Below are 26,524 nucleotides of genomic sequence, written 5' to 3'. Positions count from 1 at the left end.
TTCTCATGTATTAAAACTCCCCAAGACACGCCTAATGGTCTTACTGACTGATGAAATGTTTTGACCACCATAAATCATTTTCATGAAGATTTAACAATATAAATAAACAATTTTCATGAAATAGAAAATGTTTGATTTTTTTTTAGTTCATAAGAATACACTGCAGTAATCCTTTGCAATATTTCTTGCATATTTTAAGAACATACCAACTCATGAAAATCTTACAAGGTCATATTCTAACCAAACTTATTAAAGTTGCCTAAAAGACAAAATGTTCTTGAAAAATTACGGATCCAGCAATCGCTGTTATGGCATGGGGTTTTTCCTGAGTCAAACTGTTACATGGACCATGGGCCACGGATTCATGTCAAATGAGTGAATGTAATACAGTAGCAAATTGGAGCGCCTGTTCCATGGGGAACCCCTGGATGGGGAGACTGAGGTGAGGAACACGATGGCCTGTTCACCCACTCACTCCCATTTGCAGACTAAAATGTGTCTCCTGAGGTGAGGCGTAACGTTGCTAGGTAACCCACTCACTCCGATTTGTAAGGTAAAATATGTGTTAGCTGGCCTTTTTTGTTTCCATTGGAATTTTTACATGCATTTTTGTTATCCTGTCCTGTGAAGCCATTTCTTGAGGGCATTACAGTGCCTTTAAAGACTACTGATTAACAGAAATAATATATTGCCATGTATTTATGCCTTCTTCCCTTTACACGTTTTTGGGATCACTAATTGTTAGTTAGGCTGGTCTCACTGCCGCAGCTTCTGCGGTCGTGCAGAAGGTCTGAAGCAAGGTAAAGGCCATCCTTTGGTGCACCTGCATGCAGCCAATGGCTATTTTCTGCATCACAATTCACACAGTGCACCACAGTGACATGGGCTCCAACTGGATGACAGGTGCTTCTCTGCTGATGTCATCAATGCAACTCATGGGTGCCTGATGATTCACAGGGTGCCTGAGAGCAGTGACATGAGGAACCCCTGGGGAACCTACTTCCCCCATCCCTTGCGGAACAAACTGCTCCACTGTAAGCCCCAGGTCAGCAAATAACCTGGCTGGTTTTGAACCCAGGCCAAGCCAACACTCAAGACAAGTGCCTTGTCAACTGAACCAGTTGGGAGCCCCATATTTGCTATAGTTTAACCTATTACACACAGACACCACAACTGTATGATAGTTTGATGTCACCTGTAACGCCTTACATTCAAAAACCAACAAAACACACCTTTTAAATGACCACATGTGATTGAGACATATGTGATTAAAACATACCAAATAAGAATATATTTGAATATATTAAGTTTTACTTCAAATACACGACATAAAGGTAAAAAAAAAAAATATCTTGGCAGTAGGGCCCAAATGACTGGGGGTGGGTGGATTTCAGTGGCAGCTCACGTCCCAAATACATTCCGAGTTCATCACATCTTTATTTAATCCAGTTTTGCTTTAACATTCGAAATGGGAGCAATTCTGCAGCAGGAGAGGAGGAACCACCACGAACGTAAAATACAAAATACACGCAAATAACCCAAAAAAAGGTACAGCATGCACATGCGTAAGTCATCCGCCTTAACCGTGATAAGCTACACAGCAGAACTGGTCCTAGATCAGCACTTACAGGCAACTTTTGCCTGAAGCCAGTATCATCAGGAGCAGAGGAGCAGGAGGAAGGGGGGTGTGTAGGGAATGAGGCGTGATAACAGTCGGGCTCACGAGTAGAACTTGCTGTTGTTGATCTTCTTCTCCTTCATCCTGAAAGCAGAGAATACAAGATGACTGCAGCCCTTTTCCACTAATGCATGGATTTCTCTCAGCGTCATCCTACCGCTTTAGCCCCGTACACCTGGTGTTCCGGCCACTCACTTCTGTTTGCAGGTGTCCTGGATCTTGTGCAGCTGCCTCTCGTTGGTGCTGAACTCCCGCATGAGGTCGTCGCGGAGGTGAGGCGGGGCGGAGCGCTGCAGGTTGCTGTGGGTGTCGTACAGGAAGAGCTCGTTGCTCAGCTCCGCCTGCCTCTTGCGCAGCTGGTTGAAGGACGAGTAGAGCTCCTCCTCCGCTTTCTGAGCAAATCAAAACGACATTGGCATCACGCTACTGATATCACCATTCATGCACACTTCAGAGATACAAGCTACTGATATCACCATCCACATGCTATGGAGATACCAGCCACTGGCATAACAGTTCACACAGACTACAGAGACACCAGTTACTGGTAGTCATCAAAACATTCAATGGAAATACTGATAACTGCTGATATCACAATGTTATGAAGACATCAGCTGCTGGTATCACCATTCATGCAAGCAACAGAGATATCTGTTCATATTGCCATTTATAAACATTCAGCAAAGATGTCGAGTATATAATATGTTCATATGTCTTTATAGTTTAATCTATAATCTACTAATACAGCTATTAGCATTCCCATTGACAAACACATCCAAGCAACTAAAATTATTTCTTTTCAGGGCGACTCAGGAATAGGTCTCTTAAGGGACAGGCAGACTGGGGGGCATGCCCCAATTTCACGAGGCCACGCCCATCTTACCTCCACCTTCTCCACTTCGATGTAGACCAGCAGAGACGCCAGCTCAATGCTCTCACTGAATCCATTCTTCAAAGGAACTGAGCGGTACCCTGGGAAAAGAGGTGAGGGGTTTTGCATAAGTCTCTATGCTTGTGTGTGTGTTTCTTTCACCCCTGAATAGAGGGAAAGCTCAAGATGTTCATGTAAATATAGATAACTATGTAAAGGCACTAATTATGTGTGTGTGCGTGTGTCTGTGTGTGTGTGTGTATGTTACTCTCACCTGAACGGAGGCCCTTGACTGGGAAGGTTGCCTGTGCAAGAAAGTTTGGGTCTGAGAACATGTCTTCCTCATTGACCACAAAGCGCAGGAAGGTCAGCTCTGGCTCGTAAACCATGAACTGAACTGGTTCAGGAGGCGCGGGCCACACTGGATTTAGTCCATTGTCATCTAATGAGTCACACAGAAGAGACAGGAGTATATATGCAACACACATACTGAGTTACACACACAAGCTGACATACGCACCGGAATTTGCAACAATGACTTGCAACAGAGTGGCAAATATGTTGGAGGCAGTCCAGACCAGATTTCAGTGTGAATTACACAGTATAACATGGTCTTTAGAGAGCCACTAGTGTGTAGATAATAGTGGCATACAGGTGTTTTCCATTGCATACGTGGCATGCCCCCCCCATCCCTGGCTTACGTCGGACAACAGTCTTGAATTTACTATCCTCCGTGTGGAGTCCGCAAAGCTCTATCTCCACAAAGGGGCTGGCAATGCTCCGGCCTGGCTTGGGTAGATGCCTGGCCGCAATCACCTGCAGGGGGCAGCAGAGGTCATGTGTTCGGTCAGCATTGGTCAGGATCCGGCATTTCACACATCCTGAAATACTTTTAAATAGTTTAGATAGTGTTTATCGACCCAGTGCCTCCCCGGTTGATGGCAGAACAGGAAGCATTTTGAGCAAAACTGACAAACACGCAAAACATTATTCAACATGGCAAATTAAACATGTTCAATATGTTCAACATGCTAATGATAATAGCTAATCTGTAAATCTGTGGTCTGGAATGTTATTGTTCCATTATTACATGACGTATTAACCATTATACATTATCGCTCGACAGATTGGTAAGCGGGCAGGCAGAGACTCATCTTTAAACTTCATAAGCACGGTAAAGGCTCTCTGAGTGTTGGTTTTCGCTGAGGGGTCCACTGGTCAGTGAGGTAGAGCAGAGGAGGGTCGGGGCCTTACCCTGACAGTGATGATGAATTTCACCTTCTTCTTGTCCTGCTGTGGGAAGGGGTCGTAGCTGTCGGTGCGCATCATCTCTGGCTGCAGAACGTACCCCGTGTGTCCGTTCAGGTTGAAGAGGGCGCTATTCAGCTGCATGTATTTATCTGAGGAGGGCAAAGGCACACACATGTATTACATTATTGTCATTTAGCTGATGCTCTTACAGAGAGACACTTACACAGGTGACAATTTTATCCATTCACACAGCTGGATATTTACTGAGGCAATTATAGGTTAAGTACCTTTCCCAAGGGTACAACAGCAGTGCCCCGGTGGGGACGTCAACCCAGCAACCTTTCGGATAAAAGCACTCCTTACCACTACACCACACTGCTACCCACATATCAATCACACCACAGCCCCCATACAGCCACACAACTCTCACAACAACACAATTAAGCATGACACCCTGACTCATGCAAATACATGCACAGACCAGCCCTGGGCCACAGTGAGGCCCGTTTCCCTGTGTAAGTAATGCTCCTGACAGAGGCGCAGTGAGACTCACCGCCGGTCTGGAAGTTGAGCGCCACCATGTGGCAGCCACAGACCCACAGCGGGTAGGGGTCGTAGTTGGAAGAGTCCACGCGCTGGCCCTTGGGGTAGATGCGGCTCAGCGCCTTGCGGTTGTACCTGAGGAACTCCTGCGCCCTGGCCCGCGTTGCTGGTGCCTTGTTCTCCACAAACGACCGGATTTCTTTGTAGCTGTATGTGTCTGAGGAAACACAGGCGGGCCAGTCAGAAAACACTGTGTGCACGTTAGTCTGTTTGTTTCTCTCTGTGTGTAAAGAGGATTGCTGGCAGTGGTATTTAGTGAGGCATAAATTGCTGAGCTTGGCAATGTTATATGTTGAACAAGGTGATGAGTATGTTTTGAGGTGTCAGGTACAGTGCAGAGTATTGAGTGTCGTGCAGTATGTTTTGAATGTAGTGTAGGGTGTTCAGTATAGCACAGTGGTGCAGGGTGTTGAGTATAGCAGTGCTGAGCACGGCACTGGGTGTTGAGTATACCTCGGATTGTTCAGTGTAATGCAGGTTGCTCAGTATAGCGCAGTGTTGAGTGCGGTGCAATGTGTTCAGTATAGTGCAGCGTTGAGTGCGGTGTAATGTGTTCAGCATAGCACAGATTGCTGAGCGTGGCAAAGCGTGTTGAGTGAAAAGTCGACCGCAAGCCGAACCGAAGTAGTCCTTCTCTTTGCTGCGGGGCTGGCAGTACACCACCAACTCGGACATCTCGATTGCCACCAGGTCCTTCTTCTCGTTCTCTTTGTTTTGTATAGTCTGAGGTGGGGAGACAACTTCCTGTCAGCCAGGCATCCCTTTTTGTCGCACTGACGTCACACAACAACACTACACAACAACCCATAACTGGACACAAGCCTTCGTTTAACCATGAGCTCACGTTCTTTGGCTACTCACTGGACATCATCAACCTAGCTGTGTTAAACCATCACGGAGAAAAGTACACCACATTCACTCTTTGTGTAGCAAAAAAAGGCAACAGAAAAGGCAAGATCCAGAGCGTTGGGGGGAAGTGACGCGACTGGCCTGGAACTGTTTGTTGATCTCCCGCTGGGTGGCGTCCCACGCCACCCGGTGCCACTCGAACAGGTCCTCCACGGTGTCGGTGGCGATGTCGAAGGGCAGCGTGTTCTCGTCCTCCTTCATCTGCAGCGTCAGCACGTAGGACATGCCGTTCTTCGCCTGCGGAACCCTCACTGCGCAGAGGCGGCCGGAGGGCGCAGGGGACAGGGGGGCGTGAGGACAACGCAGGCCATTCCCTCTGTGAGCGTGCTCAACTTCAACATTCAACATTCAACATTCTCTCATTCCGTGCGTGCTGCTTAGTTTTGCCAAAATAGTGTATCACCTTACAGGACACTGTGAAAGTGCTGTACAGCACATCAAGCGCTGAAGGCCTGCTTTACCCTGCTACATAGTGTATATACAGCATATTTGGAAGTTGTTCTGGTTAAGAGCATCTGCTAAATGATGTAATGTAATGTAATGTAATATAGTGTATGTGTAGTAATGTACACATTACGTTACATTTTTGGTATTTAGCAGATGCTTTTATCCAGGGCAACTTACATAGGTTACAATTTTTACATATTTAGTGTTTATAAAGCTGGATATTTACTCAGGCAATTCTGGGGTAAGTACCTTACCCAAGGGTGCAGCAGCAGTGCCCCAGCAGGGAATTTAAACTAGAAACCTTTCGGTTACAAGCCCTGCTCCTTACTACTATGTTACACTGCTGCATAGATGTGTAGTGCAGTATAGTGTAGTGCAGTGTATCACATTACAGGACGCTGTAAAAGTTCTGTACTGCATATGAAGCTCTGAAGTCAGCCTGCTTTAACATGCTGTGTACGTAGTCTATTCAGAGTGTAGTGTATATGGTGCATGTGTAGTATGCACACAAAGTGTGTGGCGGCATAGCGATTTCTCACCAACATTGCACTTGCAGAGCTCAACCACACCCTTGCAGAGGTCACCCAGGGGGTTGTCCTCTATCACCTGTAACAAACACACTTTAGTCTAAACACACATTACATTCCATTCATTTAGCACACACTCTTATCCAGACTTCCAGCACAATAAGTGTATCCAAGCTGAATGACCACGCTAATAACACTCGCAAACCGGTGAGTGAGAGTGTAACACTATTCAAGCTCTACCACAAGTTAACTTGTGCAACCTGACTAGACAAGGGAAGCCAAGTACACTACCAATACTATACACACCTTCTCTCCGTCTCACTCACACAGTACTTCAGGTTTTAAAATATACAGTTGCAAACAGACACACGTGTTCTTCAGTTTTACCTGGTCTCTTGGCTCCGCCTTCTTGCTATTAGACACCTCCTCCACATAGTTGGCAGGGAAGAAGAGCTGCACCTTCCCACCATAATCCCCCTTCCACCTGTAGGGGGCAGCAGAGAGGTGTCAAACAGTAGCTGTGGGTGCTGGTTGGTCAGCTGGGTCTGGATGTGCTGTAGTCTCACCAGCCACTGCTGTCTTTGGACACGTTGTGGATCAGGGCGCCCTTGGCGAAGCTGAGTTCATCATTCCTCATTGCTCTGTAGTCATATAGTGCTTTCACAGTGCTCTGAGGCTATAGAACACACACACATACACACACACACACACACACACACACACACACACACACACACACACAAAACACAAAACACTTCATCAGGAGTCATTCCTCAGACACAGTGTTCCCGGTGAACAGCAACACAGCAGTATAATACCCCCATATCCATCTCACCAGTGGCCATCCCCTCCAGCCACCCAACAAACTGTGGATTTAAGTGTTGAACTAATGGAGATTTTCATACACAAACCTTCATTTGTTTCTTTTTCACTATCTGTTCAGTCTGATGCTGTCTGACTCTAGACTGCCCCTTCGTAGCCTCTGGGAATAATTTTCCAGCTTTTTCCTGGTTCTTTCTGGGTTTGCTGGTGCTTTCATTCACTCTGGACAACAAGCTTCGTTATGGTGCTTTGTTACAAGAGAACTGTAAGAATGCACTATAAGCATCTTGATTTTATGAGATATTGATTGATTACATCAGTATTCTTCAAACACACTGGACTTGGGCTATGATACTCACTCATATGTATGTCGATTCTGTGTCTATATCTGGACATACATGTGGTATATGGAACTAATCTGCATTATATACAGCAGTGAACAGCAAGAGGGTTACGTGTTATGCTGTGTTATGATTATGGCGAAGAGCAAGGCTCAGAGTACATACCATAGACGGCTCGATCTCATTGGGTTCCACGTACATCTTCACATCATAGATACAGGTGGAGTCTCTTTCCTGCATGGAGAAGTTACCAAATCATTACCCACAAGCTCAAGTCATACACACACCACCTATCATCACCCTCCACTCTTAGGCCCCGGGTCTGGCTCACCGCACTGAACCGTTTCACCAGCTCCTCCGTGACCGGGTAGCGCAGCTTGATCTTGCGGTAGAGGGGCTTCTTGCGGAAGTAGTTGACCAGCTCTACCAGGCTCTCGAACTCGGTGGAGGAGCCCAGGACAAACATGGAGCCCTCCTTCTGGATACGGCAGTGCTTCACCTTACCATCGCCCCTGAGTCACAAAACAGGACAGAGGAACTGATTGCTTCCACCCCCAGGGAAAAGGAACACCCACAAAGAGGTGTAGGGCAAGGGCAAGTGAGGGAGGCCACTGGGATTTGAAGGGGTGGGGTAGAGCAAGGCAAAAGGGGCGGAGCTGCACCTGAAGGTGATGGCGAAGGAATCACTGGTCTCTCTCTGGCGGATAAGGAAGGCTCCATCACGAGGCACTCTCATCACCATCTCCTCCGCCTCCCCTCTGCTGAGGTTACTGTAGAACCAGCTGTGGAAGAGACCGAGAGATCAACACATGCATACACACACACACACACACACACACACACAGTCACACCTGCACAGATATACATACATGCATGCACACCTGCATGTACATACACACATGCAAGTATATATACCAGGTCACCAATCACCTTTGGTTGTGGGTACCAGCCACAATTTGTTGGCAATAACAACATACTGACATTATCAACACACTGACTTGACAGTAAATCACTTCAAGCCAGTGTGTTACCCAAAAAGAAAGCCTCATTTTCCTCTTTGTATGAACTCTTTTGGGTTTTTAGATATCGACTCGTCAAGGACAGTGGGCTATTTGAATAATTTCCATGACTTTACCATGACTTTGCAGGATTACCAAGGACCGTGGGAACCCTTGTAAACAGAATCAATGCACCAAAGATATTGCAAAGTATAAGATCTTTAATTACGCTTTGAATGAATTTCTGTAATCTGAACTTTCAGATCCTAAATTCTTTCATTCGTAGTTCATCAACTGTAGATCAGATGACAGAGTATATAATCCCAGTCTTTCCTTATCTCACATTCTCTGAGGAAGTCAGTACTTGATGCATTTACCAGTTAAAAAAGCTTAAATATTTTTGAGCTGATTGCATTTCATCAAAGTGAAATGTGACAGAAATGACCCCAGGTTTAAGTGCTCTTTACCCTTGGGCTTGTCCATCAGCTTCTGTCATTTTTATTTGAAATCACTCCACCGTATGGTGAAACACAAAATGGTAACGAAACACGACTGGTTGTCTGAGCTGTAATACACACACACACACACGCACACACACACACACTAAAAACTCAAACACACAAACTGAAGTGCATTAAAATGCAGCATTTGTGTTTACTACTGTGTGGCACGCACTTTTCGGAGAGGTGCGGGTTGGGGCGCGGCACAGCGTCGGTGAGCCGCAGGTCAAACTCCAGGCAGCGCAACGGGTTCTGTCGGTAATGCTCAATGAGCGCGTACACGCTGGAGAAGTGCAGGTTCTCCGTCAGGAAGTAGACCGCGTGCCCGCCCTCCTGCGACGAGCGGATCCGGCAGTGCTGCACTCTTCCCCCACGCCTGTGGGAGGCAACACGCATTTATTACCCAAATACTCTCACAACACCCACCCAGCACCATCCTAATACACCTGTAATAACACATACCCACCATCATGTTAATAAACACATAACTTTCTCCTCATATCACTCTATTACACCCAAAATACCAACCCTACATTACACTTATACATATAAATACCCACCCAACATCACCCTAATGAACATGTAACATCCATTCACCCTACCAGACATATCCTACACCACATTATGCTAATACACCCAAATACCCACCCATTGTCACCCTGATACATTACATTATTACATTATTGTCATTTAGCAAATTCAGAGTGACTTCGATAGGTTACAACTTTACATGTTAATCATTTATACAGCTGGATATTTACTGAGGCAATTCTGGGTTCAGTACGTTGCCCAAGGGTACAGCAGCAGAGCCTGAACAGGGGACTGAACCTGCAATCTTTTGGTTATAAGTGCTGCTCCTTACCACTATGCCAAACTGCTGCATATTCACAATACCCACGTAGTCTTACCCCAGTAACCCCAAAACACCCACCCAACCTCACCCTAATCCAGCCATGTCACCCCCGAGTCATCCTTTGAATGTACTCAAACTCCCATAACACCCTCACGTCAGTGATCAGGGGATTAAAGAGGAGATGGGTGGGACGAAGGGGGGGGGGGGTAAGGTACCAGAAGGAGAGGGTGAAATCCGTGACGAAGGTGTCGCTCTCCCGCACCAGGAAGGTGCCGTCGCGGCCCCCGGACTCAGCGCAGAACTCCTGCAGCAGGCGCTCCGCTGTCTGCCTGCCCTCAGACATGCGCCCGTGGAACCAGGGCTCGCGGTAATGCAGCTCCGTCGGCCTCATACCCTGCACAGAGAGAGGGAAAAGGGAGACAGGTACGGCGAGGGTGGGGTGATTAGATAAGTGTTGCTGCAATATGTTACTCCTCCCTCTCCTAAGACACAGGTTACATTATATTATATTATTGGCATTTAGCAGATGCTCTTATCCAGAGAAACTTACTCAGGTGAGTTTTTTTTTTACATGTTATCCATTCAGAGAGGAGGATATTTACAGAGGCAATTCTGGGTTCAGCACTCAGCAAGGGTACAGCAGCAGTGCCCCAGTGGGGACTTGAACCAGCAACCTTTTGGTTAGAAGCCCTGCTCCCTACCACTACATTGCCACCCCCACACACTATGCACCCTCTTCTAACAAGCAACAATCTCCTCCCTCTCCTCCTCTAAGAGACAGATATCCCTCTCTCCCTTTTAGAGCCAGACAAACCTACTCCTCCTATAAGAGTTGGAGTCCTCCCATACTCACCTTCCTGGGCTCTTCCTCCTCCTCCTCGTATTCTTCAGCGTAGTAGAGCTTATCGTCTGCGATCATGCAGTAGTGCCGGTTCCATTGCTGTGAGCAGGCGCAACAATCAGAAACCAGCAGAGCAGCATCCCCACACACCCCGTGATCTCCCAACCCCAGAAGACACAGAGCCCACACCCTATCACACACAGGTACCTGACCATAAACTATAATAAGCTGAGCTGAAGGGAGCTGGATGCAATACACTCCCACAAATACACTCCCTGTGACTTTAGGTCTGAGGGTCTTTGACTGCCAGGACTAAGGATAGTTGGTCTTCTTAATATGTACAGTCCACCTCCAGCTGATTGGTCCTTGTGCTAACCTTTGCTACAGGCATTAAGCAAACCAGTGAAAATGGTACCCAAAGCTCTCCCACTGCGCTGCTCAAACGACAGAGAGAGAGATAACAGGACATGCAAGAGCTGTACCTCATCCACTGGATCCCAGATGTAAAGGTCTCCCTGCTTCTCCGTGTTCCGTAGGTCTCCTCGGCCAAAGGTGTCATCCATCCTGCTAAGGCTGTCCCCCATGCTCAGTTTCTTGTGCTGCACAGAAACAAGCCACAGCAGCGGGTGAGCATGGAGCAGGTTAAGGAGCAGGACTCGTAACCGAAAGGTTGCCGGCTCGATCCCCGCTGGGACACTGCTGCTGTACCCTTGGGCAAGGTACTTAACCCACAACTGCCTCAGTAAATGTATACACATTCTTCACAGAGTAACTGTCAGGGCTTACATTCTTCACAGAGACTAAACACATGCAGAAGGTTAGGTAAGAGACTGCACAACTGTGTACATGACAGCGAGAGTCTATACTACATGGAGACTATACGGAGAACACAGAGACAGAACAGGTGACCACAGAGTGAGACACTTTGTTTTGTGATTTGTTTTGTCTTCTATACTCCTTACTTGGAGGACAGAGTGTCAAAGAGGACCAGCACCTTAATTTTGATGGTACAAACACATTACAACTAGCTGTCTTGAATTCCTGCTAGCTACTACTTATACACTCTGTCCCGCTACCCTGCCAGGAAGTCCGTGACCTGTCGCCTCCCCATACTCACACTTCCCTCTGTCCCACCACTGGCTAACCCTTCCCACTCCAGCCTGACCCCCCCCCCCCCCCCCCACCTCAAGCCCCGCCCCAAACTCCACCTCACCTTAATGATGATCTTGCCCTTGAGCTGCGTCGGGGAGGGCAGCTGGTCGGCGATGAGCTCGACGGGGTCCATGAGCAGCTTGTCCCCGAACACCTCTCTGAAGATACGAGCCATCTGCCTCTGCTGCTCAATGCAGCAGTGCTCCTCGATGGACAGCACCAGGGGGTAACTGGCAACGCAACAACAGCAGCCATGTTTGACTGAATCAACTGCCTGGTTCAGTGGAATCACAAATCACATGCTAATGTTGGTTTCTGTTAAATGCGGTCAGTCTTTGTTTTGCTTCAGAAACTGAGTGTAGTGTAGTGGGCAGCACTGTAGCATTGTGGTAAGGAGCTGGGCTCTCGTTAGGGCACTGCTGCTGTACCCTTGGGAAACATACTTAACTATTTACTGAATTGCTTCAGTAAATATCCAGCTGTATAAATAGGTAACATGTACAAAACTGTAACCAATGTAAGTGTGTGTGATGATGGGCACACTCACTCAGATGCCACAAAGGCATGGTCATTGATGGCCTTCACCACATCCTCAAACTTGATCCTGGTGGTTCTGGTCCAGCCGTGATAGATTATTGGTTCTCCTGGTCCATCCCAGCAGTCCACTGTACCACCACAAAAAACAGGAATAAGAGTCTGATCAGAAGTGTTCCAGCTAAAAACTGAATTGTATGTCATTTAGATAACAGCAAGCTTCTAATTTAATAATGTGAGACTTCTAAAAAAGTGAAACTAAATTATCAGGAATTGCTTCTAATTCCATGCTGTGACTCTAGTACAGTAGACATGGGCAGGTGTTAACTGTGTAGTTGGGGATGTTGTAGTGGGGTGCAGGTTTTTGGTGCTCATGAGGAGACTGTGGGGGTGTCAGAGGGCGGGGCAACACTAACACTCAATGCAGCGGCAGCCCAGACGCAAGCAGCGGACATATGCCTCTGTGGACGACTCGCTTCTCAGCTGGTCTCCTGTCAAGTATCTGCAGGAAACGTATCATCATCACACACAAGCTACAGGAAACACATCATCACCACACACAAGCAACAGGAAACACATCATCATCAGATGCAACATACAGGAAACATATCATCATCATTGCATGCAAGCTACAAGAAACATGTCATCATCACACAAAAGCTACAGGAAACACATCATCATCAAATGCAACTTACAGGAAACATCATCATCACACGCAGCTACAGGAAACAAATCATCATCATTGCATGCAAGCTACAAGAAACATGTCATCATCACTCTCAAGCTACAAAAACTTTATGATCATTGTCAAACATTGTCAAAGGCTACAGAAAACCAGCACCACCTGCAACCAAAGTAAATAAATCATAATCAAGCCCAAATTTCAAGAAAAACATCTTCACACTCAAGTGACAGGAACTGTGTCATCATCAAACACAAGCTACAGGAAATATGTCATCATCACACACAAGCTACAGTAAATGTATTATCACCATACACAAGCCAGAAAAGGAAATTCTTTTCTGGCTTCTTTTCTTTTCTACAAAAGCTTCAGTAAATCTGCCATCCTTGTACACAAGCTACTGTACAAGACGCCATAACATCAAAGCTACAGGAGAGGCATCAATGACTAACTGAAGCTGCCGGAAATGCCATATCATTACACACAAGCTGCAGTGAATGCTTCACTACACCGGCAGGAAATACAAGAAATAAAAATCACTGTCAAGCACAAAGAACATGAAATGATATGTTATTCATACGCAACCTCCATCATGATCACACACACACACACCATGGGAAGTCCTTCGTCTTTATATGCAGGCTACAGGATGAGCGTAATCAGCAGAGTTCTGTATATGTATAACTTCACCCTCAAGATAAGCGGTCTGTTGTTCGTTGCTATGTAGCAGTACTGACGTGTTGTGTGAAGAGTTGATCCAGTAGTGCGACAGCGGGTTGTTCATGTCCAGGTTGCAGACCTCTGAGAACTTCTCATCCCAGATAGAGTTCTCCTTGGAGAAGAGGAAACTGAGGAACTACAGAAAGACAAGAGACGAAGGCACGGTTAGTCACAAAAAAAAAAACACACATACCTTACACATCACAGGACAAATACAGCACCAGTCAAAAGTTTGGACCCACCTGATTAAGATAATAGGAAACATGCAATCAAAGACATTTTGATCTAAAGACTTATGCTTAAATGCTTGAAATCTGTTTCTTAGACAAACATAAATTGTAAAGTTGATGCCTATTTGTGAATTTGAATAAAAAATCATTTTTTAAATATTTTGGCAATTTTGAAGAATCTAAAATATAAGATGGTTTTAATTTGTCTATAACACCTTTATTGTCACTGCATAATTCCATTTGTGTTATTTCATAGTTTGATGTCTTTACTATTATTCTAAAATGTGGAAAATAGTACCAACAAAGAAAGTGTGTCCAAACATTTGACTGGTACTGTTTATGCACACACAAATGCAACATGCAGACTCATGCTCTACACACAAAAGCACACTCTACAGACAGCTATACGGGCACATACTCTACACAAATGCAAATATAAACACACACTCTACACACAGATAAAAACACACAATACTGTACACAAAGAAATGACACAGACACAATCAGGCAACTTGTGACAAATGAACACACACACACCTCGCTGACTGTGAACTCAGGGTCGTTTGTCTTCCTCATTGTGTCATCAATAAAGTTGGTCATCAGCTCCCTCACCTGGTTCAGGTCATTTGCCCAGGATTCCTAAGAGACAGGGAGGGAGGGGGAGAGAGGGAGAGAGAGAGAGAGAGAGAGAACGAGAGAGAGCGAGAGAGGGAGCGAGAGAGCGAGAGAGGGAGGGGGAGAGAGAGAGAGCGGGAGAGAGAGAGAGAAGCAGGAGTCATAGTTCAAGGGGAGAAAGTTATACAGCAGCAATGGAAATTGAAAACAACACTGATTACAATAGAATGAAACTTTTCTCTAAACACAGTTACATTTTTGTTAGTGTGGAAGGTGTGTTATGAGCAACTAATTCTTATGACCCAAATTGCTAACAGTATTTAATAACAGTATTAAATCTCCACCTTTATATACTCCCATAAACTTTTATGACACATCTCTATAGTAAATTGGTCTGCTCAATAAGATTCCATAAAAGGACAGGAAAGGATATTTTTAAAAGGAGTGTTCTACTATCCCAAACTAGCATGTTATTTCTTCAGACTAAATTAAGATTTTATGAACTGCAGAGTGATTAAACTTTTGAATGACTTAATCTAACTTCTGTCTTCTGCCACATACCTTATATCATTTTTCAAAGTTCTGTTTCATACAACTGATACAGTTTAAAAAAAATAACTAAACAGTAGTTATTGGTTAAATGCATTGATTACAAGCTAATTACATATATATTCAACAGGAGCCTTGAAAATCCAGTTAGTGGACCTGTAATTATTATTTTAGCCATATAGCTGATTCTACTGGCAAGTGATATATTTCTGTGAAAAGCTTTCTCAGCTACAAGCGGAATGTGCTGACACAGTATGGCTGTCTCTTCGACATCTTTGACTGCAAAGGAAAACACTCGTACCATTTAGACTGTCCACATGGTGGCACTCATATTTTCCTTCTACGCTTTGCCTGTGTTTTCTAGATCATTCACTGACCGAAAGGATGTCAGTGCACACACACACACAGTTATGCTGAGCATAATGTCCAATGTTGCTTAGCACAGCAGCATATGTGTGTACTGAGATCAGTTCAAGGGTGAACAAAACTATTTTAGCTTTGTTCTCACTGCTCTAGTAACCTGATGCATCTCTCTAAAATACCAGTAACACCGTACTACACATTAGTACTGCACTGCAAGTACATTAAGAGAGAGTGAAGAGATGCAAATCGTGTGCTACGGAGAAGAAAAAATTACAGTTGGAGGTTATTGTCAGAGTTGAGTAATTAAATTGTGTCACATTGTTCTGTATGTTCACATTAATAAAAGCTGAATCCCTCTAATTAATGGGGAGAAGAATGATCCTTCTAGGTTTTGAAGAAACAGAAGACTAGCATAGACAACAGGTAGTGCAAAATGATATCAACTGATGTCATTGTGGTGATCAGAACTCACACATAAAGGGAATGCCATTGAGCACGATATCAGAATCCATAATCAAAATGTAGATTTCTTGTCAGATTGCATAAATAATGCCATCAAAACAATCATTTTTCCCCTCATCAAAAGTCACCAGAATTGAGCATTTAGAAGCTATTAAAAACTATGATAAGGGCTTCTTGTTTAATGTGCTGATTGATTGATTGATTGATTAACTTTTGTTGCTAGACAGAGTATGTGTTCTTACCTTTTGCTGATAGAGAAGAAACCGCTGGAAGTCGTAGAGGAGCACAGCAGAGGAATCGGGCTTATCTGTGTTACTGAAATTGAATTACACAGCTGTAAATCCACATATTCCCAGTGCTCGCACAGCTATGAAACTACACAACTACACTGTGCACAAATATAAAACAGCATGACTATAGTATAGAGTTATAAAATTGCACAACTAAAGTACACGCAAACACAAAATAACACAATTACTGTACACACCAGTATAAATCAACACAACAGTACACAGACTAATAAAACTACATAGCCACATCACACTCACAGATATAAAACTACAGTACTGCAGTACAAACTATATGATTACAAATCTAAGCAATGAATGTACACAAATAGCTCTAACTGTAGTGCTCACAGAGAGAAAAATAAACTCACCCCATGATGAAAGCACAGGATTCCTTCTTGAACTCCTCCAGAATCTGAAATTACAGATGTTTGAACCAATTAAAAACAAACAAAAACACACAACACACAAACATTTTGGAGACAAGAGGGCGTCCCACTTACGCTCTTCTGATTTTCAAACATTAGGATATTGTAGAATTTGTGGAACTGCTCGAAATCCAGGACATCTTTCCTTGCTCCAATCTCCTGGAGAAGAAACAGATGACATTTTCAGGCCTCTGCTCCCAAACAGACACAAACAAATATTTTGACAGAGCAGAGAAGACAGGACATAGCTAGAAGCTATGCTAAGCTACATTCATTTAAAACTCCCTGGGACTCAACACATCCTATACTTTAGAGCAGAGGGAGGGAGGGAGTGAGTGTGTGTGTGTGTGTGTGTGTGTGTGTGTGTGTGTGTGTGTGTGTGTGTGTGTGTGTGTGTGTGTGTGTGTGTGTGTTGCATAACCACAAACAGTTTCATATGGTTGCCTTGGGCTGTACATTTTTGGAGAGAAATGTCAGCTTGTCCTCTTTCTATGGTTTAAGGTGCGATGGAGTCATCACATTGTCTGGCAAACCAGAACCCAATTTCCGGGGTGAGCTCATTGCAAAAATACACAAGCACCATCTCTGCAACTTTTGGCATAAAACAAATGGGAGCTTCACTGCCTCCCTGCCAAACAAATGGGTCCTCCTTTTCATCAATCACTGCCTCATGTGGATATAATGTCAAAGCCGAGAGGACTGTCTGGAGTCTTGCTTTTAAGGGGTGGCTGTACACTATTCACTCCCCCTTCCTCTACACTGACGCTCACTGTCTGAATGCCCTTTCCTCATTTGAGGGCTTCCTTACCTCTGGCCTCGGCAATCAGAATTAGGTCATCATGGAAGCGAGGCTCTAGTATCATGACCAGTGTCACTAGCTAGGCAAATGTTTTCACTCTTGCTCTGTTACCCCTTGCTTTCAATCACTGCATATTCTTTACAACTTAAAAATTGCTCTTAGCTAGGGTTCTTGTAACCAGCATGCAAATTGACAGTTCACTGTTTTATCTCTGATATCAAAATCCTATCAACCGATGACATCAAGTATTACAGTTCCCGATATGATTGCTAGTAAGGCGACATCAGAGAGGATTGGTGTAGGACGGAAGTAGACGGGGTGAGTACAAGTAAAAGAAGGGATCAGTACCGCAAACCTGTCCTTCAGGAAACGTGCATTAGGGACCTTCAGGTTGACCTGTGGCAGCAGAGACTTCAGCTCCTTCATAGTGACACTGCAGAGTGAGAAAGAGGAGGGGAAGAATCAGGGTAGAGGGGCGCAAACTGACAAAAAGCAAGACCATGGTGGGAGGGATGGAGGCGCAGGATTAGAACAGAGGGGGCTGAATTAGGATGGTGGAGAGAAATACCTGTTCTTCTTTGTCTGACTGATGGAGTACATCTGTTTTCTCAACCAGCTGAGGGAGACAGATATAGCCAACATCAGTGCGTGTGGTTTTTTTTTTCGCATGCTTATGTGGGTTCTTCTGTGTGTCTGAATGTGTGGCACCTCTCGATGATGTCAGGGGTGGGGGCCTCCAGTGTCTCCTGTCTCAGCAGCTCCAGACCAATCAGCCATTTCTCTGCATCTTCCACTGTGTCAGCTGTCAATCAATATTACATCACATTATTACTTATTTTCCTTTACGGATGCTCTTGTTCAGAATGACTTACATTTTATACGTGACCCAGGACTGTGGGATTTGAACGTACGAACTTCTTCTTAGAAGCACGGTTTCTGTCAGTGTCGTAACACTGCCATCAAATGTGGCTGAATGTACACACAGACAGACAGACACACACACACACACACACACGCACACACACACATACGCACCTCCAAGGCTCAGGGTGTTGAGAACGAACTGGGACCCGTAAAAGATGGTGAAGCAGGTTTTGTCGTCGTGTCTGTCCTTGCAGTCCTTACAACGATCAAAATCCTTGGAATTCCTCCCCGGGCGCACCTCCCGAATCTCATGCAGATCCACTGCAGCACAGAGCACAGTCAGTACAGCACAGAGCACAGTCAGTACAACACAGAGCACAGTCAGTACAACACAGAGCACAGTCAGTACAGCACAGAGCACAGTCAGTACAACACAGAGCACAGTCAGTACAACACAGAGCACAGTCAGTACAGCACAGAGCACAGTCAGTACAACACAGAGCACAGTCAGTATAACACAGAGCACAGTCACTACAGCACAGAGCACAGTCAGTATAACACAGAGCACAGTCACTACAACACAGAGCACAGTCAGTACAACACAGAGCACAGTCACTACAGCACAGAGCACAGTCAGTACAACACAGAGCACAGTCAGTACAACACAGAGCACAGTCACTACAGCACAGAGCACAGTCAGTATAACACAGAGCACAGTCAGTATAACACAGAACACAGTCACTACAGCACAGAACACAGTCAGTACAACACAGAGCACAGTCAGTACAACACAGAGCACAGTCAGTATAACACAGAGCACAGTCAGTACAACACAGAGCACAGTCAGTACAACACAGAGCACAGTCACTACAGCACAGAACACAGTCAGTATAACCCAAACCACAATTGCTGGCAACAGCATCCACCTCAATCTTTTTATAAATTTAACTCATCGAGTAGAAGGATGGTGCAGATAGAAACACAATTATTTAGGTTAAGTTTAAACAGCTATCAAGTATTAAAGGTGTTATAATGAATAATATCATTGTCTGTAATCAATGCAAATGAGCTGTAAGCAATGTTGACTCTAGACTTGCTTGGTGGACCAAAAGACTGAACATTTCAAGTCATATTTTACCTTTTTTTGACTGGAAAGTAAACTATTTAAAGACTATGATTAACATATTTTAACAAGGAAAGCATACATGTGCTTTCAAAATGAACAAAATTGAAATGAAATTTGTTCTAATATGCATATCAGAATGATCATAATTAAATGTATCCCTCAGTCACCTACCCATGAGAACTTTTTGAAAATCAAACAATTAGCAAAAGAAATAGCAAAAGAAACTTAAATAATTAATAGTGGTAAAGAGGCAGATACAGCACTGTCAGCCTATAGAGATATGAACCGAAATATGAACCCCCCCCCCCCCCCCCCCCCCCCCCCCACACACACACACACACACACACACATACACACACACACACACACACACACACACACACACACACACACACACACGTCTTATGATGACAAAATGATGGCTCCATGCCTTCATGGCCTTGGAGAATTGTGATGAAAAATTAAGTCTTAGCCTGACGCTGCAGGAAGGTATACCCATCTCCCTGGGGTCAGGCATTTTGCCCGGTACTGACCCAGTACTGACAAAAGCATATGACATCTCTCCTGAAAGCAAGGTAGACATAGGTACAGATATAGGAAGTGTGATTGCATGTACATACACACACACACACACACACACACACACATACACACATATATACAGAAAAGAGAATAAAGGAAAAGCCGTTTTTCTGGCCTCCATCAGCATACGCTTGACAGTTCAACTGCAGAATCTTGTGTGAAACATGAAAAAAATCAGGCATTTGCGAGAGCCAGCAGACAGAACAGCAACCACTGAACGGCAGAAGGGGGCCACTTCAAACAGAAACCAAGCTGAAAGTTAGGAGATGGTCAAAATGTGTTTTCCCCCATAAGTGATGTCAGCCATTGTCAACACAAACTAGGCCACCACAATAACATGACAAGACAAGCACTTAAAACTTGAGAAGGAAATACTCGCCAACTTACAGTTTCGCAGTTGCAGTATGTATTCAGACAAAAAAATGCTTTACACCCAACACAGATATTTATTCCTACATGCATCACTGAATACACACATTTTCACAGTTTATTTTCATAATTAATATAATATTTGTATTTATGGTTGGGAAAAACCCTTTCATTTCAGTGCTGTGTGGAAGACAGTGAAATCCAGTATCGAATCAAGTATATTTATTCATGGTCTAGTGCTTGCTATTATAAGATAAAGGTTATGACATCTCTATTTTAAGAAAACTATGTAATAACAATAATAATGTAATAATACTAATGTAATCATATTAAAATTGCATACACTCTGAAGCTCATTAGCCCAATTAGAGTATCATCACATAGCCAACTTAAAATGTGAATAGGCCACAGACCTTAGCAAACAACTTGCATCTACAACTAATCATGACTGTTGTCGAGGCTACCACCTAATCACATATACTTTTTGTGTAATCATGTGTATCATGTGTTTTTATGCAATCATCAGTCTCACAAAATAATAATTGCTATTTGCGGAGTTGGCTCTAACATTCTCTTGTCATATGTCATTGTGCAAGCCCAGCAACACACCTGTTATGGTTATAGCCTGAATCATGAATTTAGTAGCCCCCTTCTGACTTGGAATGTAGTTGTTGTAATCATATCATTATTTTTGAGATAAGGATGTCAACTGAGACTTGGCACACACACTTGGCACACACACACTGTGCAACACAGCTTATGGGTCAATTTTCGCATCGACTTATAGTACTGTACTGTATAACATTATACCTCCACAGCAGAATTGCACAGCACAGCTCAGATGACTGATTTGCATTTGATTACAGTACTTTATTTGCATTTGGTGAACACAGTGTGTCCTAAACATATACAAATATATAGCAGGCTTATTTTGCAACAGCGTAACATAAACTCGGTGTGCGTCACCAAACTTTCAAACTTTTTACTTTGCAAATATTTTTCAGCAAACAAGGCATGAAACCAAAGCCTGCCAGATGCGAATGTCATGCAACAGAACACAGCCAGCCAAAAATGTAAAATTGCTTTGATTGGTGACTAAGAATTGGCATGCAACCCACGCACTGAAGTCAATGTCCTGTGACAGTTCCGGTCCAAGAGCTCAGCACTTACCCATCCATGTGCTGAAAAAGTGTACTCTTAATTAATGCCGGTTAATAAGGAGACAAGATCACAAGCGTGCAATATCTTCAGAGATGAAATTTATAAAGACTTTTACTTGTTCCTTGTGGCATAACTCGTCTAACCTTCAGGATAATACATAGTCATTAATTATACATTTAATTATACATAATGCTGTAATACAGCCAGGCATAGTGTAGCACTGGGGAAATTTAAGGGGGGATTTTTGTCCCACGGCTGGAGCTGTCATGCAGCATCACCTGTTGTTCCTATGTGTCTACTCTCATTCCAAATAAGAGAAGCGGTGATAAATGTTCACTTGCTGTCATTCAGTCATTCAGAGTGTTCATACTTGGGGCTTCATTCTATCCCCTTATTAGTCCCAACTGGTTTGATACTTTTGATGTAATTTGCTGATAAATTTGTGTCAATATAGACCCTGAGTCTAAAATTCTTAATATACACGTTGTGTCTTCCTACCAGTATGTCCTTTCAATTAAACAACAGCTATTTGAAGGCATGAAATATTGACTGCTAAAATTAGTATGTCCAAATGAATAACAGTACAAGTACCACAGTGCAATTCACCATCAGGCGATAAGCCACGCCCTCCTGATGCTCTCTGTGTAACTTGTATGCACCAACGTGAGAACGAGGGTGTCAAGAGCAGAGTGATGAGGGGACCCTGACCAATCTACCCACCACTATCTTTGGAAGAATGTCATTTTGATCTGCAGATGTAGGCTCCTGGCCATTGACAGCAAATGACACACCCAAGTTCGAACCCGTGCTGTAGAACTCTCAGCTTGCACTTGGACTTCTACTGCCTCAGCCACTCAGGAGCTACTTCCTTTGCAGTCCTGTTCAAATGCAATCCCTTTTATTAATCTTTGGATTCTACGCAAGTGCCAATTTTGAATCTATGTTGAGATAGTGCCTGCAATTTCCAAATATTTTAGTTCAATAATGGGTCACACAAAAGGTACGTGGTCAAATGCTTTTTGAACATTGAAATATGTAATGTCATAAACCAGGTATGAGCAAAACATTTTCACCAAAAATCTGTGGAATTGTGAAGCAAGACTGTGTAAGGGGCTGACACATGTTCGAATGTGGTCACTTGTGTCCTCTACGCACTGTCTTGTAGTTGTTTTTTGTAAGTTGCTCTGGAAAAGAGAGACAAATTACTCAATGTAAATGTAATGCATTACATTACATACATTGGGCAGCAGTGTAGCAGAGTGGTAAGGACCATGGCTCATAACCAAAACAGTTGCTGGTTCGTCTGCTAAATGCCAATATTGCAATGTAATGCATTATCTCTTTCTGCACAGTCCAAGCTAACCAAACGATTGTAACGAACTATATTGTTAACAAACTATTCCATAATACTGTGTTATTCCAGGAATGACTCTTTTCTCATATCCTACGTGATATATTTCAACATTAGGCATTCAATGAATGTTAAGACTAATTGCCCTGAAATTCCCTGTATTAATGTGCGATTATGGAGTGGTACTATACTTCCTTGTTTCCCATCTTCTGGAAGGTTTCCCTTTTTAAACTGCAAACTGAAGAGCAATTTGAGCTAATCATTACAGAATATGTCAGAAATGTCTTTAAGTCCTGGACATGTGCCATCAGGGCCTGCTGATGTATTAATATTCTTCCCTGTCTGTTTACTGGCGAGGTCACTCTATCAGTCTGGTTATAATAGGAAGCTATTTACTGGACAAATGTAACTTAGCTCTTCTCTTTTCCCAGGAGAAAGAAAGATAGACACACAAACCCACACACAACAGGAAGCAGCTTTGCTGAAAGGAAGTGTCGTTGAAGTGTAAACGTGTTCTCTCTCTCTCCCTCTCTCTCTCTCTGACATAATTTGCATTTCACCTCAAAACTACACACTCTTGCTGCGTTCATCTACCCGCAGTGACACTGACTGTACGTCCCAACCCTGACTGTATCTCCCCACACTGACTGTATCTCAGCACACACTGACTGCATCTCCTAACACCGATTGTATCTCTGAACACTGACAGTATTTCTAAACCCTGACTGTATCTCCCCAAAGGAGGCGCCGACTGTGATGCTGAAGGCATTGTGTTGGTATGAATTCAATACCTGTTATATCTCCACAATTATGTTTCAGATTAAGTATTGTGGCATGGACGGCACTTTTGAAATATTGTAACATATTACCTAGATGTGCTAGCTGAAAAAATCAGCAGACGTTGATTTCATAAAAAACAGTCCTCAGTTGCAACACATCTGTACTTACGTCAACTTTTCTGTGTTGAACTGGCCAGTCTATAGTTCAGCATTCAACGTACACACAACATGTAAACACACACACACTCATGTACATGTAATTTGAGACTTGTGACCTGAATGAGGGACAATGATCATTGGTTTATCGGGGGCTTTGCGGTTCTCCTACTGCATAGCATAAAAGAGCATTAGTGAGCAAACAGGCTCTTCAGGGTATACCTTGGACCACAGCACTACTGCACCGAGCTACAGCGAAGAACACACGAATTTGAAATAGAGCAAACGACCACAGCCAGGTAGACTGCATGCTCCTACCCCAGATAGTAGCAAAGAGATAAATGGAATAATGCAGAGAAAGAAACAGAGAGAGGTGTTCATAAAGAAGAAGAGACACATCATAAAGTACATGAAGGAAGTGTGCTGGTTCAAACGTAATGTAACCTAACAGGTATGGCAGAAATACCTCACTGCAGTGCAAATACCCTCCTGAACTGAACAGGGGCTCACTCAGCTGACTCTTAACCCCCAGAATCTATCACCAGATTCTACAGCCACACACAAGATAGTGTTGTACAGGACAGGCTTGCGCACACAGACACCCAAAAGCTAAAACCAGCTCATTTTGCCATGTCACAGTGACAAAATTACTTTTGGTTGTGTGAGTTTGTAAATAGCTGCTGTGGGTAAAATGTGCAAAGACATCCCAAACTGACAACTCCACAGTGCTACACGCTCATTGAGCCTAATATTTACTTATCCAGGGCTTGGAACGCCTGTGCCGGGGCTTTCTCACTATCTTCTCAACATTGCCCAGTAAAATATGCTTAAGTAGCAAGGAATGTATATGAGGTAGGTAAGAGACACAGAGCCTGTACACAAGACTGCAGGGCACTAGGTATTCATGACTAGATTCTAAAACTAACTCGAAAAACTCAAATCAGGTCTCTGTTTCTGCCGTAGAAAAAAACTATATCCTTCTCTCTTTATCGCCACAGCAGTCTGCTTGGTTCAGGGACACTTCTTTATGCCAAGTGAATCCATAAAATAACTCAAATCCACTCATTAAAACAACTGCTAACCTACTCACAAACTTACTGTCCTACTCACACTATACTACTTACACACCAATTGCATTTTCTACGCACTGTTTTGAGTGAATTTTCAGAACATTGGGTAGGGTGGGGGAAGACAGGAGCTGGAGAAGGGTTGGTTGAGGTGTGGACCGAAATTAGAACCTATTTGAGTCGGGTGTCAAGGGGTTTAGGGGAGGAGCACAGCACTTTTGTATGGAGATTTGTGTTGAAGGATGGCAGTTTTATATGGAGTTTATATGGGAGTTTATAAGAGGTGGTCTGAGGAGAGCTTGGACAGAATGTCCAGTAGAGGTGTATTCGCTATATGACACATGTTTCAGAAAGCACTCTAAAACAGAAATCATAAGGAACTGAACATCCGGTTGCAAACCACTCCTAATATGACAGAAAGTACACCTGTCTTCAGTAGGCAGCTTCAGAAATACCTGTTCATACTGATTAATATCAATAAAATATATGAGCTATCAATGTATAGCTACATTTAATTTGAAATTTAATCCAACTGTGTATGTACACTACACTAGACGTAAAAATAATAAATGTGGTGTTGAATGTCCTCTGTAGCATCAAAGTACGTAGTGCAACAGGTCTATTTGTAAAGCGCTGCCAATTCTAGAGTTTATTCTGTCATCATTATTATGTTTTGCATCTTCCCCTTTTTCAGTCAATTTTAGTAATTCAGGTTTCCAATTATGCATTTAAACTCATCCCCACTCCATTGACAACCACTGAACCGATGATTAATGTGGGGGAAGTACATGCAATCCTCTGATACACACGCTTGGCTACCGCAACTGTTTTTCACATGGTGGGCACTTAACTGTTTGAGCCCCACAGTGCATCAGGAGGCAAATGCCATTGAAGAAGAGGCGCATCCTCCCCCATCCACAGGAGCTCATGTGAGTCCCTGGGTGTCAAAGGTGGAGCAGGGTGGGGGGGGGCTTGGCTGACTTCCCCACCCCTGTCCCCTGCGCAACAAAGCCGGTTTGTTCTGCTGATATGGGCTCCTGTTCATTCTTGGCAAATGGCATGGCGTGTTTCAAACTCGGGCCATTGGCCCAGGCTGAAAGAAGCAATACTGCCATCTGAACCACTCAGGAGCCCCATTCTGTAGTTATGATTATCTAAACTGGTGCGCTGTAAATCCCCCATCAATGGCAGCCACTGTGAAGGTTTTGAGCCAAACCTCTTTGTCATCTTCATATGCCAATGAAACAAAACTACTTTCAACAGGTGTTGCAAAAATGCTACGGTTTCTAGTGAAGTGCCTGCTCATGAGTAAAACACTCACAGCGTTCTCAAAACAATCCAGCTACTGAATGAACCCCTGTTTTAGACAGGAAACAAGCTGGCTACAGGCAAGGAACTCACAGACGCCATCCGTCTTGTCCGCGGTACGAGTCCAGGCCACTTGTCTGGTCTCCATGATGACCTGCACAGTCAGACGCTCCGGCTTCTGCCTGAACACGGTCATCACGATTCCCATCTCCAGGTCCCGCTTGATAAGGCTCTTCTTGTACTCCGTCAGCTCCCCCTGCTGCCTGCGGAATGCCATCGCTGCTCCGTTGGACAGGACG

The 26,524-nt window shown here is 44.0% G+C and overlaps 1 protein-coding gene across 1 annotated transcript; it reads right to left on the bottom strand.

The window, feature by feature from the left end:
• Positions 1 to 1,360: 1,360 nt before the first annotated feature.
• On the bottom strand, positions 1,361 to 26,524 carry plcg2 (phospholipase C, gamma 2). Its single transcript, XM_036543547.1, has 32 exons — positions 26,319 to 26,524; positions 18,498 to 18,647; positions 18,171 to 18,264; positions 18,031 to 18,078; positions 17,811 to 17,895; positions 16,739 to 16,822; positions 16,607 to 16,650; positions 16,191 to 16,263; positions 14,497 to 14,598; positions 13,747 to 13,865; positions 12,744 to 12,829; positions 12,341 to 12,458; positions 11,855 to 12,023; positions 11,124 to 11,240; positions 10,654 to 10,740; positions 10,016 to 10,194; positions 9,123 to 9,323; positions 8,112 to 8,231; positions 7,781 to 7,961; positions 7,615 to 7,683; positions 6,853 to 6,962; positions 6,674 to 6,770; positions 6,299 to 6,365; positions 5,394 to 5,563; positions 5,024 to 5,126; positions 4,354 to 4,560; positions 3,804 to 3,949; positions 3,251 to 3,365; positions 2,824 to 2,991; positions 2,562 to 2,650; positions 1,874 to 2,070; positions 1,361 to 1,762 (listed from the first exon to the last, which is right to left on the bottom strand). Exons 1-32 carry the CDS (start codon positions 26,500 to 26,502, stop codon positions 1,720 to 1,722), a joined length of 3,822 nt encoding a protein of 1,273 aa, XP_036399440.1. The 5' UTR covers positions 26,503 to 26,524; the 3' UTR covers positions 1,361 to 1,719.

The sequence above is a fragment of the Megalops cyprinoides genome, chromosome 13 (assembly GCF_013368585.1).
Source record: "Megalops cyprinoides isolate fMegCyp1 chromosome 13, fMegCyp1.pri, whole genome shotgun sequence".
Classification (NCBI taxonomy): Eukaryota; Metazoa; Chordata; class Actinopteri; order Elopiformes; family Megalopidae; genus Megalops; species Megalops cyprinoides.
Note: the sequence above shows the minus strand (reverse complement) of the source record. Positions and strands in the feature narration are given on the sequence as shown.

Coding starts and splice junctions, on each gene's coding strand:
- plcg2 (XM_036543547.1), bottom strand. CDS start 26,502: ATGGCATTCCGCAGGCAGCAGGGGGAGCTGACGGAGTACAAGAAGAGC. Junction 10,741..11,123: donor TCTGGGATCCAGTGGATGAG/GTACAGCTCTTG, acceptor GCCTGCTCACAG/CAATGGAACCGGCACTACTG. Junction 9,324..10,015: donor GATTTCACCCTCTCCTTCTG/GTACCTTACCCC, acceptor TGCCTCCCACAG/GCGTGGGGGAAGAGTGCAGC.